Source organism: Pimephales promelas, chromosome 25 (assembly GCF_988280905.1).
Source record: "Pimephales promelas chromosome 25, fPimPro1.hap1.1, whole genome shotgun sequence".
NCBI classification, from domain to species: Eukaryota; Metazoa; Chordata; class Actinopteri; order Cypriniformes; family Leuciscidae; genus Pimephales; species Pimephales promelas.
Window position 1 is genome coordinate 7308140 of NC_142793.1, and position 18831 is coordinate 7326970.

Genomic DNA, 18831 nt, shown 5'->3' on the forward strand with positions numbered 1-18831 from the left:
CTTAAAGAGCTGGCATTTCCCTGGCTGGAGCTTCAGTCCATACCGCCTCATAGCACGGAAAACTTGCTCCAGATGCAACAGGTGAGAGTCAAAGTCGGGAGAATAGACGATCACATCATCCAAGTACACCAGGGTAGAGTCCATCAACTGTCCTCCCAGGCATCGCTGCATCAGCCTCTGGAAGGTCGCAGGGGCGTTACAGAGTCCGAAGGGCATACGATCCCACTCAAACAGGCCAAAGGGGGTGGTAAATGCGGTCTTTTCTCGGTCCTGCTCCTCCACCCGCACCTGCCAGTAGCCACTCGCCAAGTCAAGGGTGGAATACCAGGCGGCGTTGGTCAGTCCCGTAAGGGAATCCTCAATCCGGGGCAGGGGGAAAGCGTCCTTCTTGGTGACAAGGTTCAACTTGCGATAATCCACGCAAAATCTCCAAGAGCCGGTCTTCTTACGGACCAGGACAATTGGGGCGGCCCATGGGCTGCTGCTCTCTCGAATAACTCCGCGTCTCAGCATCCCCTTTAATAAGGCACGAATCTCAGAGTATAAGGTTGGAGGTACCGGCCGGTACCGCTCTCGACTAGGCGGAGCATCTCCGGTAGGTATAACGTGTTTGACGATGTCGGTGCATCCATAGTCTTCCTCATGGGTGGAGAAGACGCCTTGCCACTTGGCCAACAGACCCTGGAGTCGGCGCGTTTGTTCTTCCTGTAGGCCCTCCCCCTGCAGGGACTCGCTCTGCAAATGGGTCGGCATGTTGCATGCAGCGGGACCAGGACCAGATTCCTCCCTTGCAAGACCGACCTCGACCACCGTTGCGCTCACTTGGCAGAAGCGGACCTCCTGCTCCTCCCTCACCTGATGGGAATCCACTGGCGTAATTCGGGTCAACCGTTGGTGACGATGGAGTTGGACAGGGTAAGTGTTTGTGTTCCTCACTTTTACTGCAATCCGGCCTCGACGGGCCACTGTTAACCCCCGAGCAACTTCGACGGACTGACACTCCCAGTGGGGCTCAATAAGGACATACTCTTCTCGACCATAGGCCCGCTCAGGAAGACGAACCCAGACCACAGCCTCACTCCGGGCAGGAATAGAGATGGCGTATCGACATACCACTCGACCAGAGTCTTCCCGATCTTGTTGGGAGCTGGCCACCTGTACCCGTCGACAGTCGGTGATAACCCGTTCCCACTCTCGCTTCTCGGCTACAGAAGTAGAATGAAGAGGACCAGCCTGGAACAGTTCTTCCCAACAGTCCATGATTACATTCATCCCCAACAAAGCACGATGTTCCCCCAGACAGGAGTCCCGCACAATCACTACCCCCTTCTGTGGGATCGTGGTGCCCTGGACCTCAAAATCAGTCACCTGGTATCCGATATAGGGAATGTTCAGGCCATTTGCTCCTCGCAAGGTGAGCCAGGGGACTTCAGCCTCTAGTAAATGATGGGCGTCGAACAGATCTCTGGACAGACTCTCGGCAAACATGGTGACCTGGGATCCTGTATCTACCAGGCAACGAACAATAACTCCATTGACCTTAATCTCCACGACGGGACAACGTCCCACCAAGCTGTCTTGTGGAGCTGAACTTGGAAAGGGGTCCATCCGGGGGGTCCCGACCACTTGACCCACAGTGGCCGGTCGTCCTAAAAACCCCCTTGCGAGTTACGCCGGGAGCTGCATTGGCGGCTATAGTGACCTGGCTCCCTGCAGTTGTTACAGATCGGGCGCCCTTGCTCATCCCACTGGAACCTGGAACTGAGTGGTCGGCCGGTACGTCTTCCCGGATCTCTCTCTCCATCAGAATATGACCGGTCTCGGAGCAAAGGCGGGGGCTCTGGCCGTCCACGGCGGAGCTCTCCCAGAATAGTCTTTGAGAACTCAGCCATTTCTTCCCGAACGTCTTTCATCAGCTCTGCACGGAAGGCTTGTTTCCAATCCGTCAATTCAGGCAATCCTGGGGCACTAGTTCCACTTGCAGCCATGCACACCGGCGACTCCACGGCCTGATTGTGATCCTGTTCCAGGGCTAGAGCCTCTTCACGTAGATCTTCGAAAGTCAGGGCGGCATCCCGTCGAAGCTGTAACCTCAGACTCTGTCGCACTGGACCTTCTCGCAATCCCAACAGGAACTGGTCTCTCAATAAAGTCTCTTCATTTCCTAGTCCATGATGCTCCCGACTCTTCAACCTGGAGAACTGTTCCCGCAGTCGCAGAGCGAACGCTCGCAGAGTCTGCCTAGGTCCCTGCTTACAGTTAAAAAACTGAGCCCGCAACACTGCCACTGGAGTGGAATCACCATACTGTTTGGATAAAAACTTGAAGATTGCTTGTGTAGTGGCTCGGACGGCTTCAGGTGCTGCTCGTACTTCTCTCTTCGCCTCCCCCTCGAGCGAATTCAACACAAATTGTATCCTCTGGGCTTCTCGGAGCCCTTGCAGCCCAGCTAGATACTCCACTTGCGTCTTCCAGTCTGTCAGGCTTAACTCTGAGCCAGGCCCACTGTACCTCGGAGCCCACGGGGCTCCCATAAATATAGATGCCATTGGCTGACGGGCGGCCGGCAAATCCTCGTCCGCCATCCTGGGTCCTCTGGCCGCTCAACTCCGAGTGGTAACCCTGCCGACTACGCCAAAAGTTATGTCACCGGGGTCAAGACCAAGGGTAATCTACCACACTCCAGAGGAGCAGTCACCAAAGGACACCAAGAGACAGACGACAGAAGTGGGCTCAAGAGTAACTTTTTTTATTAAGTTTAAAAAAAAGAATAAAAGTAGGGACAGGCAGTGACTCTTCTCGTTGGCAGGCTCGTTGCATAGGCTCGTAGGACTGACAGTGACTTCTCTCGTCGTCAGGCTCGTTGCATAGGCTCGTGGGACTGACCGTGACTTCTCTCGTCGTCAGACTCGTTGCATAGGCTCGTAGGACTGACAGTGACTTCTCTCGTCGTCAGGCTCGTTGCATAGGCTCGTAGGGCTGACAGTGACTTCTCTCGTCGTCAGGCTCGTTGCATAGGCTCGTGGGACTGACAGTGACTTCTCTCGTCATCAGGCTCGTTGCATAGGCTCGTGGGACTGACAGTGACTTCTCTCGTCGTCAAACTCGTTGCATAGGCTCGTAGGACTGACAGTGACTTCTCTCGTCGTCAGGCTCGTTGCATAGGCTCGTGGGACTGACAGTGACTTCTCTCGTCGTTAAACTCGTTGCATAGGCTCGTAGGACTGACAGTGACTTCTCTCGTCGTCAGGCTCGCTGCATAGGATGACTGGACGACAGCAGGAGGAGATACTCGATTCAGCAGCTCTGTTTTACTTTAACACAGACAGGAGGACAGATGAGGATGTCACTATTAACTCTGTGTGTCGTACTCACACGACTGGATGCCAGCAGGAGGAGATACTCAGTTCAGCAGCTCTGTTTTACTTCAACACAGACAGGAGGACAGATGAGGATGTCACTATTAACTCTGTGTGTCGTACTCACACGACTGGATGACAGCAGGAGGAGATACTCAGTTCAGCGGCTCTGTTTTACTTCAACACAGGCAGGAGAACAGATGAGGATGTCACTATTAACTCTGTGTGTTGTACTCACACGACTGGATGACAGCAGGAGGAGATACTCAGTTCAGCGGCTCTGTTTTACTTCAACACGGGCAGGAGGACAGATGAGGATGTCACTATTAACTCGGTGTGTTGTACTCACACGACTGGATGACAGCGAGAGGGGATACTCAGTTCAGCAGCTCTGTTTTACTTAACACCGGTAGGAGGACAGATGAAGAGGTCACTATTAACTTTGTGTGTCGTACTCACACGACTGGATGACAGCAGGAGGAGATACTCAGTTCAGCGGCTCTGTTTTACTTCAACACAGACAGGAGGACAGATGAGGATGTCACTATTAACTCGGTGTGTTGTACTCACACGACTGGATGACAGCGGGAGGAGATACTCAGTTCAGCAGCTCTGTTTTACTTCAACACAGACAGGAGGACAGATGAAGAGGTCACTATTAACTCTGTGTGTTGTACTCACACGACTGGATGACAGCAGGAGGAGATACTCAGTTCGGCAGCTCTGTTTTGCTTCAACACAGACAGGAGAGCAGATGGGGATGTCACTATTAACTCTGTGTGTTGTACTCACACGACTGGATGACAGCAGGAGGAGATACTCAGTTCAGCAGCTCTGTTTTACTTCAACACAGACAGGAGGACAGATGAAGAGGTCACTATTAACTCTGTGTGTTGTACTCACACGACTGGATGACAGCAGGAGGAGATACTCAGTTCAGCGGCTCTGTTTTACTTCAACACAGACAGGAGGACAGATGAGGATGTCACTATTAACTCGGTGTGTTGTACTCACACGACTGGATGACAGCGGGAGGGAATACTCAGTTCAGCAGCTCTGTTTTACTTAACACCGGCAGGAGGACAGATGAAGAGGTCACTATTAACCCTGTGTGTTGTACTCACACGACTGGATGCCAGCAGGAGGAGATACTCAGTTCAGCAGCTCTGTTTTACTTCAACACAGACAGGAGAGCAGATGGGGATGTCACTATTAACTCTGTGTGTTGTACTCACACGACTGGATGACAGCAGGAGGAGATACTCAGTTCAGCAGCTCTGTTTTACTTCAACACAGACAGGAGGTCAGATGAAGAGGTCACTATTAACTCTGTGTGTTGTACTCACACGACTGGATGACAGCAGGAGGAGATACTCAGTTCAGCGGCTCTGTTTTACTTCAACACAGACAGGAGGACAGATGAGGATGTCACTATTAACTCGGTGTGTTGTACTCACACGACTGGATGACAGCGGGAGGGGATACTCAGTTCAGCAGCTCTGTTTTACTTCAACACAGACAGGAGGACAGATGAGGATGTCACTATTAACTCGGTGTGTTGTACTCACACGACTGGATGACAGCGGGAGGGGATACTCAGTTCAGCAGCTCTGTTTTACTTCAACACAGACAGGAGGACAGATGAGGATGTCACTATTAACTCTGTGTGTTGTACTCACACGACTGGATGACAGCGGGAGGGGATACTCAGTTCAGCAGCTCTGTTTTACTTAACACCGGCAGGAGGACAGATGAAGAGGTCACTATTAACTCTGTGTGTTGTACTCACACGACTGGATGTCAGCAGGAGGAGATACTCAGTTCAGCAGCTCTGTCTTACTTCAACACAGGCAGGAGAGCAGATCAGAAAAAAAACTCTTAAGGTTTATGGGTCGATCTCATCCATCAGAGACTCAGAGAGAACACAGTTGTTTGATCTCACCACACTCGTGCATAAATCACTCTTGGAAATCTTCACACGTGTTTGTTTCACTCTTTCAGACACTGCAACTCACTCTACCATCACAGTGATTAAAACAACTCGCCTCTCTTCTCTTCATAGGATGGATGATCCAAAGACAAATGATCTCACAGAGATGAACAAGGAACCAGCCTTATCCTGCCGCCCGCTGTCACTGCTCTAATCCCCTCGAGCACTTGTGTGAAGTTCTCCCAATGCAAAAGCTTCCTCCTATGCTTCAAGCCTCTCTCTTTATATTCTTCCCTCCCGTCATGAGATTCAATGAAGCGCTGCTCATTGGCTTCAGCTGGCGCTCATTATAGTCAGAAATGTTTACCAAAAGCCGGCCCGGTGTTACACCGGCACTTCTTCCCCCTGGAAACGAGTCAATATTTTTTGGTTCCTAGTTGGTTCACCCGGTGACATATATGTTTTTCCGATATAAAGATAATGGAAAATAAAGATATAAATATGTCTGTTCTTCTGGACGCTCCGCTTTCAAGAAAACTATGAAATAATCCATTCAGCGGTGTTCCAGAGGTTTCTTCCTCACCAATGTTCCTGAGACTGCTGGACGAGAGCAGTCTCGGCCTATTAAGCTCCTCGCAGCACAAGGTGCAAAACAGAACAGTCTAGCCAGTTAGAGATATGCAAGATCTGAGGACTGTTTTATCTCTAAAAAAGCTTGGACAAAGGAGAAGCCCTGACGCTGAGGCGGTCAGGCTCATAAGGGTGGTCCCCTCTGGGGTAGGGACGGTTTTGAGAAATCGTTTCTCCTCAGCGCCCTTTGGGATGCGACTCTCTGAGGAGGGTCGCAGCACTGCTAGTTCGGTTCCCTGCCGGTTCGCCGTTTCAGGGCACCAAGGTCTCAGTGTCCCCAAACAAGCTTTAAAAAACGGCAGTCCGTTCGGTTTACCTGTCGGTTCGCCGTTTCAGGGCGCCGAGGTGCCTACTTTTTCCAACGGTCCTCCGAGGAGGGTCGTAGGAACTAAGCTAGTTAAGAGGTAGGCAAGATCTGAGGACTGTCATCATCTCTAATAAAGCTTAGACAAGAAGTCCTGTTGCAAAAAATGAGGATATCAGGCTTCTGAGGGCTCCTCCGGGCCAGGGACGATATCGAGAAATCGTTTCTCCTCGGCAACCTCTGGGGTGCGACTCTCTGAGGAGGGTCGCAGCGCTGCCAGTTCGGTTGTTCCCTGCCGGTTCGCCGTTCAGGACACCGAGGTGTCAGCGTCCCCATACGATCCTCCTCCGAGGAGGGTCGTAGAGCGGTCAGTTCGGTTGTTCCACCGTTGTGGCACCGAAATGATTGTTCAAGCAAATCCAGAGGCCAGTCTTGAGAGACTGGTTCCCCTAGTAGAATTTCTGGCAGCGTGGAAACTACTGCCACACATTTCTCAGTGGGTCCTGCACACCATAGAAAAGGGTTTCAGCTGTTCTCGTCCGCCCAGATTTCTAGGGGTCCTCCTCGTAGTGGTGGACCCGAGCAGGCTTTGGTTATGGAGCAGGAAGTATTGACACTTCTGTAAAAGGAGCTGTAGAAGGGATTCCTCCTCCCAGCAGACAGCCATTACTTCATTGTTTCGGAAAGAGGACGAGGTGTTGCGTCCTACTCTAGACCTGTGTCAATTAAACAGCAGGTTTCAGAATCTTAAGTTCAATATGCTTACGCTAAATATGATTGTGTCACAGATTCAGTCTGAGGACTGGTTTCTTTCAATAACTTAAGGGACATTTACTTATCTTTCCATCCTCATCACAGGAGGTTCCTGATAGTGTTAATTTCGTTAACGAAAACTAAACGAAAATATTTTCGTCAACGCACATTTTTCACCGAACGAAAACTAGACGAGACGAGACTAAAATCCCCACTAATAAACAATAACTGGGAGTAAATCAGAAATAATTTTCGTAGACTAATAAAGACGAGACGAAAATGCAGTTCGGTAAATAAAGACTGGGCTAAGATCTATGGACATTTTAGTTCACGAACAAAGACGAGACGAAAATTACATATTATTATATGATATGGTTTTGTCAAATCCTGTCTCCTCCTCCGCCTCCTCCTCGTCAGCTCTTCCGCCACACACACCCACTTTCAAACCTGGAGCGGGCGGGCACAGTCAGAGTAGCCTACACAACACGTGGAGCAGACAGGAGCTGGATTCACGGTGAGGCGGCGGCGACAGGTTAAAAGTAAAACATGCTTTGCACGGGGCTCGGGAGAAAGAAGAGACGTGATATATGGACACATTTTGTTACAATGATAAACTAACTAATGATGGCTAACTTTCATAGCATTTAGTATCCAGGCTGGCTATGTTACGTTAGCTTCTTAGCACGTAGCGACCGTAGCCACTTGTTGATAGAATTGTATGTGAAGTTAAATTTATGCTAACTTAGATATATTATACTGGCCGGGCAACTATAGTTTCAGTTAAATTTGATTAAAGCAGACAGACGCTTTAAAAAGATTAGTTAATAAGATTTCATACGTTCTAGCAAGCTATGCCTTGTTTCACCTTAAATACTGTACCTTTATATACCATGTGAACTAGCTGGCAGGAAAGCACTTTTGTTGTATCAGTTGGAGTTTTTTTGGGTTTTTTTCACAACATTGACCTCAAATCTATTTATTTTATTATTCTATGTGAACTAGCTTTAAACAGCCAGCACTTGTGTTAAGTTCATAATACACTTTATTTTATTTATTTGTTTCCTTTGTCAGGTGTATTTTATTTGTTTTAATGCAAGCATTTGTGTTTGTGTCTTTGAACCTTAACAATGTTCAAAATAAATATGCAAATATTGTCAGAACATCTTCCATGTCTGCATGTGTTCCTTAAAATTGTGTTTTTTATCAAAAACATGAGAGAAAATGTTGAAATGTGAAATAATTTTAGAAAATGTTAAATATTATCTGCTGACAAAAAAGTAAAAGGTTAAAATGATGTCCTGACTAAAACTAGACTAAAATGTTGACATTTTTTTTTTGACTAAAACTAAACGAATAAATTTATGTTTTCTTGGACTAAAATAAAGACTAAAATGCTCGACTTATAGTCGACTAAAACTAGACTAAATAAAAAAGGGATGATGTCGACTAAATGTGATAAACTAACAAGCGATGCTGAAACTGGACTAAAACTGAAACTAAATTTAAAAATGGCTGGTAAAATTAACACTAGTTCCTGAGGTTTTGCTTTCGGGGGCGAAGCATACCAATATCGGGTTCTCCCATTCAGCCAAGGTTTCTCACCCCACACCTTTGTTTTCAATATGCGTGGATGCAGCTCTGGCTCCTCTGGACTCCAGGGCATTTGCGTGTTATACTATCAATGATTGATTGATCCTAGCTCAATCTGAGCTTGTGGCAGTTCGGCATTGAGATGTTGTTCGGTCTCATTTAAAGATGTTGGGGGTTGTTGTTCAACGCCAAGAAGAGTGTGCTCTGAGGACCACTTTTCTAGGTGTAGCCTTTTACAGCAGTAAATGGGGTATATATCATGGCAGTTGCGTCCAACGTAATTACTTTTGGCCTTCTGTACATGAGACCCATGCAGTGATGGCTCAGGACCAAGGGGTTTTCGCATGATCAAGGTCACGCGGCTTTGCCTTCGTGCTTCGGTCATGTGGAAGAACCTTGGTTCCTCGCCCAGGCCCATTGTTGGGGGCTTCTTGTCGACGCATAATGTTATCGACGGATGCTTCCCTCACAAGTCGGGGGGTATATCTAGGCCAGTTACTCACTGTTAAGCATTTTTTTAGACTGGTAGCTCTCATGGCAGCTGTGTCCAACGTAGTTAGTTTTGTAGCGTCGGGATGCGAGGTAGTATGTGTGTGCGCTTGTATGTGTGTGTGTGTGTGTGTGTGTGTAAGTTACGCTCAGCGCAGCTTCTAGGTCTCCAATGTCAATTTTTTTTTAAATATGTGAAATGTTTGTCGCTGTTATTGGATTTGTCATAAAGAATAGAGCGTCTTGTAGTACTGCAGTGCTTTATCAATATGTTTATGCGTTATGCTAACAAACAATAACTGACTGGGTCTGTCATCTGACCAATCACCGCCGATTAGCGTCACGCAAAGGAGTGATTTGGAAAAATGAGTCGTTGTACGAATCATTTGGGAGTCGGTGAGCAAATCAGTTAAAAATAAATCCATATTATAAGACAAATAAAGTGTTTTTTGTCATTGCATTCATGTAAAACTGTTGTTGGGGACTCTTTTAAATGCCATAATAGGTGCCCTTTAATAGCAAAAAAAAACACTAATAATCATAAACGGATCCTTGAACCGTGATAATTTTAGCATAAAGAAAATCTGATGTTTTACATTTACCTTTAAAGTCTTTATAAAGTTTGCTAGACATTGATATTGTGTAGTGTGTGATCCTCCATCAGCAGCTGCAGTTTCTCTCAGCTGTATCAGTGCAGTCACTGTGACGTCTGACTGACAGAGGTTTTTGTACGACTCTTTATCACTGTGTGAACACATACTGACTGTTGATTACATGAAAACTCTTGCAGTAATAATCTCCTGTATCTTCAGTCTGGACTCCACTGATGCTCAGAGTAAAATCACTGCCAGATCCACTGCCACTGAATCTAGATGGAGTTCCAGTATAAAGGCTGTTCACTCTATAAATCAGGAGTTTAGGAGCTTCTCCAGGTTTCTGTGAGTACCAGGATAGACAGGGTGGAGTACAGCCTGTTAAAGGAGAGCTGGCGCTGCATCTCAACACAACATTCCCTCCTGATGAAACTGTATGAACTACAGGAGTTTGAGTTACTGTGATCTGTCCACTGGAGCCTGAAGAGAAATGGATAAAGACAATATGAAAGATTACACATTTTAACATATTAGAAATAGATGTTCAACAAAAATATGAATCAACTTTATGTAGTTATACGCATGTCAGTGTCTTATATTATACCTGATGTCCAGAGCAATATCCAGATGAAGATGCCGATGTTGTTCATAGTTGTAGTTTAGTCTTGTGTGATGATGAAGAGTGTGTGTGTTCTGCTCTCAGTCATGAAGTGTTAAACTCACAGCACTATAAACACTCTCAGAGCACTGAAGCATGTGCTGACAATGCAAAGAAGTGGGCAGGATTTACAACAGCTTGTGCTGACAACACACTCATATACACTCTACATAGAAGATTTTACTCTCAAAATAATATTAGTCAACCATTTATTATTTATTTATTAATTGTGAAATATTTTTGTTTTTGAGAATCATGAATGTAGATCATTTTAAATATATCTGTCAAACAGTCATCGGCTACACCTTTAAAAGCATGATAACAACGAGAAATCAAGAACTAAATAAATAAGTTTTACTATATTTAGAGTAATCCAAAAATAGTCCATTATGGTCTTTGGAATCAATGTTGATCTGGGAAATATTTGTCTATTTTCCACATGAAGTTCATCAGGTCTTATAATCAGTTCATATGAGACTTTATTAAACAATGTGGATCTGAAATATTCATAATAATTCATTTATGTCAACATCATCCATGATCAAAGAGGTCAAAGGTCACCTCAGAGGTCACAGCTCATCACATATATTTCTTTAAACAGTGTTATATCAGAAAGCATTTAGTCAAATCTGAATGAGTGAGTGTTGAGAAGAGCTGAGGATCTTCTAATATCAGTGTGTTGAAGTGTTGTTTCTCTCTCTCTGCTGGAGTGTGTGTTCACTCGAGTGGAATAGAGGTTTTTGTACGAGTGTTTCATTAGATTGAATCACTGTGGTGGACATTCGGTGGAGGAACTAAACTGGTGATCAGATGTAAGTCTTTTTAATTACATATTTAAATAATAAATACAATTTAGATTTCAAAAAGTGTTTTACAGTTGAAACAAGAACAACATTTATTAATAATAAATGGTTATTTTGATGATTAGATGTTGTGGTAAAACTTTACTTCAAGCCTTAATGTACAATACATTATAAAGGTGTTCATAATGTATGTTATAATGCAGTATATATTTTCTTAAATAATTGCAACCACATTTAAAATGTATTATAATACTTAAAATATCTTGTTACATCTGAAATTGGTTGTTTGTCATGAGTGTGAAAATGAATAGATAATATTATAATGTGTTAAAGCCTTGGTTACAATTATTGATGAGATCATACATGCATTATGATGAGTAAAACAATATATAATTAATGCATTAAAAATACATTTATAATGCAATATGTATAAGGCTTTAATTAAAGTGTTACTGATATTTTTGTATAATTATTTAATCTAAAACAATGATATTATTATCAGAATAGCATTATTCCTTTCACCAAACAATTCTAAGCATATCTCTATAATGTGTCTCACTATGAGTTTATTCAGTTTATTACAGGTTTGTTTCTCCTTCATTTATTTCTACACTGAGTTCATATTTAGTTGATCTTTTATTGTAGAAATCATACATGTAAAAAGAGATTTGACATCAGAATGTAAATGTTGCTCCTTTCTGTAGTTCAGTCAATGATACTGAATCTCTTTTGCTCATGTTGTGCTTATAATTCAGTGCTTTATAATACAAACACAGACGTTGTTTTCTAGTTCTTATAAGTTATATACATTTCTTTTTATGTGAGCTTGAGTCAAACTTTTACATTGAGTTTTTTATTGGTTGAATATCTCACTTGAGGACAAACTAACTTTATTTTGGGATATCCAATTAAACTGAATTAAAGCAGTCTGTGTATTCCAATGTTTAGTTTGATTCATGCGGTGTGTGTGTGTGTGTCTCCTGCAGCTGGTCCCACAGTGAAGCCCTCAGTGTCTCTGCTGCCGCCCTCTTCTCTGCAGATCTCTGGAGACTCAGCCGCACTGCTCTGCCTGCTCAGCTCTTACTCTCCACAGGGGGCGCTGGTGAGCTGGACACTGGACGGGTCAGAGGTCACCGAGGGGGTTCTGACCAGCGCAGAGAGCCAGCAGGACGGCCGCTACAGCCGCAGTAGCGTCCTGACCCTCAGCAAAGCACGCTGGGAAGAGGGAGAGCTGTACGTCTGCAGAGTAACACATGATGGAGCTCCTCATGAGGTCTCGTTCCACAAGAGCTCTGAGTGCTGATGTTTCTCTCCTGAAGATGAGCCGTATCTGAGTGTCCTGTGTCAGGCAGGATTCACATGAGTCTAGTGCTGCAGCTGGAGTGCTTTACAACTCAATACTCAAACAGTGTGTGTGTGTGTGTGTGTGTGTGTGTGTGTGTGTGTGTTTGCTGCAACATTCAATAAAGCTTCTCAACAAGTTCACTTTGTGTCTGACAACATCATTCAACTAACAGATGAAGATGCAGGAGCTTTTCAGAAGGTTGATGTGGCAGTAAATGTCAAATAAAGCTCTTGGGGTTTGAACATGGTCTCTGGAGACAGAGCTGCTCTATTCTGAGAGATCACAATCACTCCACCCTGACAATGCAAATGGGCTTTCAGTCTCACTCTCTGATTGGTCACATCATCTGGACTGGAACACTTTCACTTCTGCTGCACATTTACATCTAAAGAAGGTTGTGATACTTCATATATATAAAGTATAATAAAAATCATTGAGAAACCATGATCACAACTCAAGAATCAGCCGTTGTGACAGTATTTGTGTAATAATGTGAACATTTCTAATAAATATGGAGTTCAGTCATGAAACTCTAGATCAGGTTCTCCAGCTGGACACATTTTGGACGTCTCTCTAATCTGACAAACATTTCAGGTGTTGCAGTCTCTCTATATTCAAATGTCAGAAGAGAAAATATATGTAGGCTACTAAATATTGATTAGATTAATTATATGAAATAGTCTAAAATGGCTGGATTGTCTGAGAGGAAAAGTAATTATTAAGGCGTATAATTCTTTGACGTGTTGACTCCAAGATGTCTTTGATAACATTATGATAGCGTTGAGGAAGAAGTTATTTTTTTTGTAAAGGTGTAATTCACTATGAATACCACAATGAAATGTTAATGCAATATCAGTAAAGATATTTGTCAAATATACAAAAATTATTTTAAATGACTATGGTATTTTTAAATATTATTTTTCTTAAGGTGTAAGCCTATGTGTAGCTCATTGTAGCTATGCTTTAAATATTGTAGCCGAAGTCTAGTAAATTTGTGTAGCCTGTAATGTGTAATAAAAAGTCAGCACGAGATTACAGTTGCAAAAACAGAACAGTTTATTGAAAATAAGCAACAAAACAAAGAAAGTGTCACAGTCTGCGTCTCCAGCACTACACTTCCCAAGATCCTCTTGTCTCCTCTCCTGAACTCACTCCCTCATTAGCCACCTGTTCCTCGTTTTGTTCATCTGTTTCACCTGTTTTCACCCCATTTAGCTTAATTCCTCTGTGTATTTAGTTCAGTTCAGTTCCATTCAGTCTTGGTCGGTCGATGTTGCATGTTACCTTGTGTTGCTCCTACCTGTATTCTTGTGATATATATTGATAGTAAAAGTTCTCTTCGTTGTAATCTGGACTCTGTCTGCTCTTCTGCCTGCACCACACCGTGACAGAAAGTAACAATAATAATGTCAATACAACACAAAGAAATGAAATTTAAACACAAAGAACAGAAAATTATTGAGAAATAGGCTATTAAAAATAAAAAATACAACAACAAATTAAAGCTGCAAGCAGCGATGGGCGGGCCCTCGCACCTGTAGCGCGTCGGGGTGTGAGGCGGCTGCGTTGCATATTCTGCAGCTCAGCCAGTGCGGCTGTGCATTTGCTACGCTGCTTCGTTAAAGGTCACTTCCTGTTGCCAGCAGGTGGCACTATGACTGTGGGTGAATGTCGGCATGTAGATTTGTTCAACGCGGGACTCTTGTCAAATGTGTAAAATTTCGTGCAGATCTGGGCATTTACAGCCAAGTTACTACAACTTCCTGTTTCATGGCGAATCTTCGACGCCACGGACACGCCCATCGACGAAAACGCACAGATAGCACAACTTTACATCGTCAATGCCTTTAGAAGGCACATCAGAAATGTGATGTCGATCCGACTAAAGCCCTAGGAGGAGTTAGTTAAAGTACGTAATGAGTAAATCATCCAAAAATGGCGGTAAAATTAGAAATGGCTGACTTCCTGTTGAGTTTAGGGCATCGCTCCAAGAGACTTTTCTGTGCGTCTGGACATGGTAGATGTACCACAGAAATTTCGTACATGTCGGTCAAACATGCGACGGGGGCTGCTTCGTTAAATGTCACTTCCTCTTGCCACTAGGTGGCGCTATGAATGTGGGTGAATGTCGGCATGTAGATTTGTTCAGGGCGGGACTCTTGTCAAATGTGTAAAATTTCGTGTAGATCTGGGCATTTACAGCCAAGTTACTACAACTTCCTGTTTCATGGCGAATCATCGACGCCACGGACACGCCCATCGACGAAAACGCGCAGATAGCACAACTTTACATCGTCAATGCCTTTAGAAGGTACAACAGAAATTTGAAGTTGATCCGACTAAATCCCTAGGAGGAGTTCGTTAAAGTACGGAGTGTGTAAATCGTCCCAAATCGGTCGCCGAATTCAAAATGGCGGACTTCCTGTCGAGTTTAGGGTATGGGTTCTTGAGGCTTTTTTGTGCGTCTGGTCATGGTAGATGTACCACAGAAATTTCGTACATGTCGGTCAAACAAGCGGCGGGGGCTGCTTCGTTAAAGGTCACTTCCTGTTGCCAGCAGGTGGCGCTATGACTGTGGGTGAATGTCGGCATGTAGATTTGTTCAGGGCGGGACTCTTGTCAAATGTGTCAAATTTCGTGCAGATCTGGGCATTTACAGCCAAGTTACTACAACTTCCTGTTTCATGGCGAATCTTCGACGCCACGGACACGCCCATCGACGAAAACGCGCAGATAGCACAACTTTACATCGTCAATGCCTTTAGAAGGCAGAGCAGAAATTTTAAGTCGATCCGACTAAATCCCTAGGAGGAGTTCGTTAAAGTACGGAGTCTGTAAATCGTCCAAAAATGGCCGCCAAATTCAAAATGGCGGACCTCCTGTCGAGTTTAGGGTATGGGTTCTTGAGGCTTTTTTGTGCGTCTTGATATGATACACGTCCCTACCAAATTTCGTGCATGTAGGTTGAACGTGGACGAGGGGCTAATTTTTTCCAATTTTCTAGGTGGCGCTAGCGTGCCATTTTGCCCCGCCCATCTGCGAAACCCACAAAATACGAAATTTTTCACCAGTCCTGACATGCGTGCCAAATTTGGTGAGTTTTTGAGCATGTTGCGGCCCCGAAAATGGCACTTACTTTGCAGAAAAAAGAAAAAAAAAATAATCCTAACAGTTTCAATAGGGTCCTCGCACTGTTAGTGCTCGGGCCCTAAAAATGCTATTTATAGGCTATATGCAATGCAAATATTTTAATTTAACTTTAGTTTTAACATGAACATTATTTGTTTAGGTCCAAATAGAAAGTTTAACTTTAACATTTTCAACATTTATTGAAACTATTTTTGAACAATTGAAGTTTTCTAATTAAAATGAACATTTCTTTGTTTAATATAGAGTAATTAAGAAGCAGGCTTTGGAAAACCTTCTGGCATTAGTGCTGCGACTGCGGGCGGTTGTGGAGAGGATTTCATGGACTTTCAGCGACAATTTCCACTGCAACGACATTGTCGTTTTGAATGTTCACTTTTAATAAGGAAGTCCTCCTCCACGTCCTGTCCATCCTCTACAAGTTTAGAAAAGAGTGATGTGTGCTGTGGCAGTGGCTTTGGACATGGACGTTTTTGCAGCATGCTGCATTTTTGGCAACGGTGAAATTTGTTTTTGGGGAAAAACTCCGACTGCCAAAATGTGCAATTCCCTCAGTTGCGGGACACAGCGACCTCGGCCGGTTAATGACGCCGGACACAGCTGTTACCGGTTGCTCTGTTTCTTTGTGAGGAATTATGTCACCCAGCCCAGGCCATGATGGGATTTCTTGGATTTCGGTTTCTTTCGTTGTTGTAATAAACAGTTCTCCATCGAATTCCCTTGTGGTCAAAGAGGTGAACTGGTCGCATTTTCCGTAGCAAATCAGTCCAATTTGATCATCCCAGAGCTGTAGCTTTATCCTGCGGTGAGGTCCTCCACCTGAGCGCTCTGAGTTTCCAGCTGTTCCAGCAGTTTTTAAGTATAATTTAAAATAATATAATTTATTTAAGAACTTACATGTTGCTTTTGGGACATTTTTTATCCTCCTTCACGGTCCGTTTAGATTTATTTGGAGGGTCTCTGTAGTCAAACTGCAGGTCGTTGACCACCGTCAGGCTTGTTCTTCTTCCACATATTATGTCCAAGCCCTCACCTGAACGACCTAAAAGGAAGACATAATGAAATTAGACATAAATATAGACTTCTGTTTGTAGGAAAATAAAACAATCTTAGAAAGTTGATTAAATACTTACTTGGTTATTTTGTAATTCCAGTCAATTTAACTGACGATTTACAGTTTTGCGCTCGGATGAAAAGATCTCTTTTTTCAACGCAAAAAACGGCAACTTGGTGGTAGTTGTCAATCTGCAATATCTGTTTTTTAAATGCAGATTGTTTAATTATGGACACATTGTGTAAGTATCCGGTTACACACGTGTCGTCCTCGTCCAGTTTGATTCTCTTGGATGTGGATGCCATGATGAGCTGTCAGTAGGGGAATGTGATACAAGTTTGATTTTACACACTTTTATAACCTACGCCCATCAGAAGTCAGACAAGGCTAGACAATGATAGATATCAAGTCAAAAGGGTTGAATTAAAGGACAAGCAGTCTTGCCAAAATGAAACATGTTACTAGGCTATTCATAGATGCCACCTACGTCACTCCAAACCGAACGCCGCCATATTTACGCCCGATCTCGCCCGGTACGGCCGCCCAAACTGCCCATTTGACTGAGACGGAGAGACAGAGATACCTGGAGAAAATTTGTATTTTAGCCTCTGATCCTTATTTCTTACCCCCAGTTTTCTTTTATCCATTATTATCTGTCCCAGATTTGCCTTATATCTTGAGCATAACCCCTCCCCATAGGCTACAGTGGGGATCGCTTTAAAACTTTCAAGAGTACCGATGCATATCAATATCCTCTGGCTGGATGAGTGAAAGACGTAAAAGTGCGGCTCCTGGCCACCGAGGATTTATAGATAATTATCGGAAATGTAATAGGTATTATTAAAAACAAATTCGAATGTATGATTTTGGTGGTTGTTTGCTCTGACTAGCCCCTTTCACACAGTGCGTTGATCTCGGGAAATTGGCGGGGAACTTGCTAGAACGCCTTCTTTGTGAACGCAAACGCGACCCGGGATTGATACCGGGACTGATCCCGGGTTGGGGACCTAGTAACATTGCGGGAATCAGTCCCAGAACGTGAGCTGTGTGAACAAAAGCCAGGACCGATGCCGTAAGGGGTGTGTCATAGTGATGCCGCTCGTGCCATCGCGCGACTCTGTTGCTCTTAGAAGAAAGTTTGTGTTCGTCATCAACAAAGAAAGGACGAACAAATACCTGCAAACTGGAGCGAAGCAGAGACCAGGAGCTCCTCACTATCCACGCTGAGATCGTTCACCAGCGCTGTGGAACGGTATGCGCGTGTACATGTTTTCAACGCGTATGTTACACGTCTCATCCTGACGTCATGTGTCTTTCCGGGATCTTTCCACGTTGTGTGTGACGCACTCACAGATCCCGGCAAATCACTGGCAGTGTGAATGAACCAAAACCAAACAATCCCGGGACAAATGCCGGGTCACATTATCCGTGTATTTTCCGTAATCTCTGTGTGAAAGGGGCTTAGCGTTATTAGCTAGTTAAGTGGCTAACAGCTGTTAGCTTGCCAACTGTTATTCACGGCTCATGACTAGCTGTCATTAATCTGGATTAGGCCTGTTGCGACAGTCAATAAATGATTTAATCGCATGATAAAAAAAAATGAGCTCGATAATTTTTCCGGCTGCGATAATTTCCATTTGCATGCTTGTTTGTTTTACTCGTCTCTCTCTCTCTTTCTCTCTCCACCAAAAAGACTGTATGAAAACTTATGACTGTTAAAGACATAACCGACTCATTTTCCGTGAATGCTCTCCAAAACAGACATTTAAAAATAAAGTTAACTGTATTTGTCCATTCAGACTCGAAACAGAGCTCAATACATTACTCGTGCGCTGTATAGGGGAATACGGCTGTAACGACGTTGAGGCCATCAAACACAAATTAATCAAATTAATCTCTCATGGGATTCATCCACATGTGATTCAGCCCTCCAAAGAACATGGAGTCACATTCATTGACACCGGATGGCTCCTAAGGGTCTGCTGAGGACAATAAAAGTCTGGTAAAAGTCTCGGTTCAAAGTTAAGTTTGCTGCAAAGTTCGTCTGCAACGCGCTTCGAACTGTGAAGACTCTCATTCGCCTGCCAATCCCACGCAAAGCCCCTAAGCAACGCAAAGACAAGCAAGTACTCCAGACTCTAACTGAACTGGGGCTTTAATGTAAATTGAATAACCT

The 18831-nt window shown here is 44.2% G+C and overlaps 1 protein-coding gene and 2 gene segments (V, D, J or C); 1 reads left to right on the forward strand and 2 right to left on the reverse strand.

Moving 5' to 3' along the window:
- Positions 1 to 1649: 1649 nt before the first annotated feature.
- On the reverse strand, positions 1650 to 4125 carry LOC148964999 (uncharacterized). The gene has a single exon (XM_089127555.1). It carries the CDS (start codon positions 2583 to 2585, stop codon positions 1650 to 1652), a length of 936 nt encoding a protein of 311 aa, XP_088983681.1. The 5' UTR covers positions 2586 to 4125.
- Positions 4126 to 9568: 5443 nt separating this feature from the next.
- Positions 9569 to 10369, reverse strand: LOC148965000 (immunoglobulin kappa variable 1D-13-like). The segment is given in 2 exon segments: positions 9569 to 10128; positions 10253 to 10369. Coding segments are annotated over 2 exon segments (378 nt in total).
- A 474-nt stretch (positions 10370 to 10843) lies between these two features.
- On the forward strand, positions 10844 to 12412 carry LOC148965001 (immunoglobulin lambda constant 7-like). The segment is given in 2 exon segments: positions 10844 to 10874; positions 12096 to 12412. Coding segments are annotated over 2 exon segments (348 nt in total).
- The last annotated feature ends 6419 nt before the right edge of the window (positions 12413 to 18831 follow it).

Coding starts and splice junctions, on each gene's coding strand:
- LOC148964999 (XM_089127555.1), bottom strand. CDS start 2,585: ATGGCGGACGAGGATTTGCCGGCCGCCCGTCAGCCAATGGCATCTATA.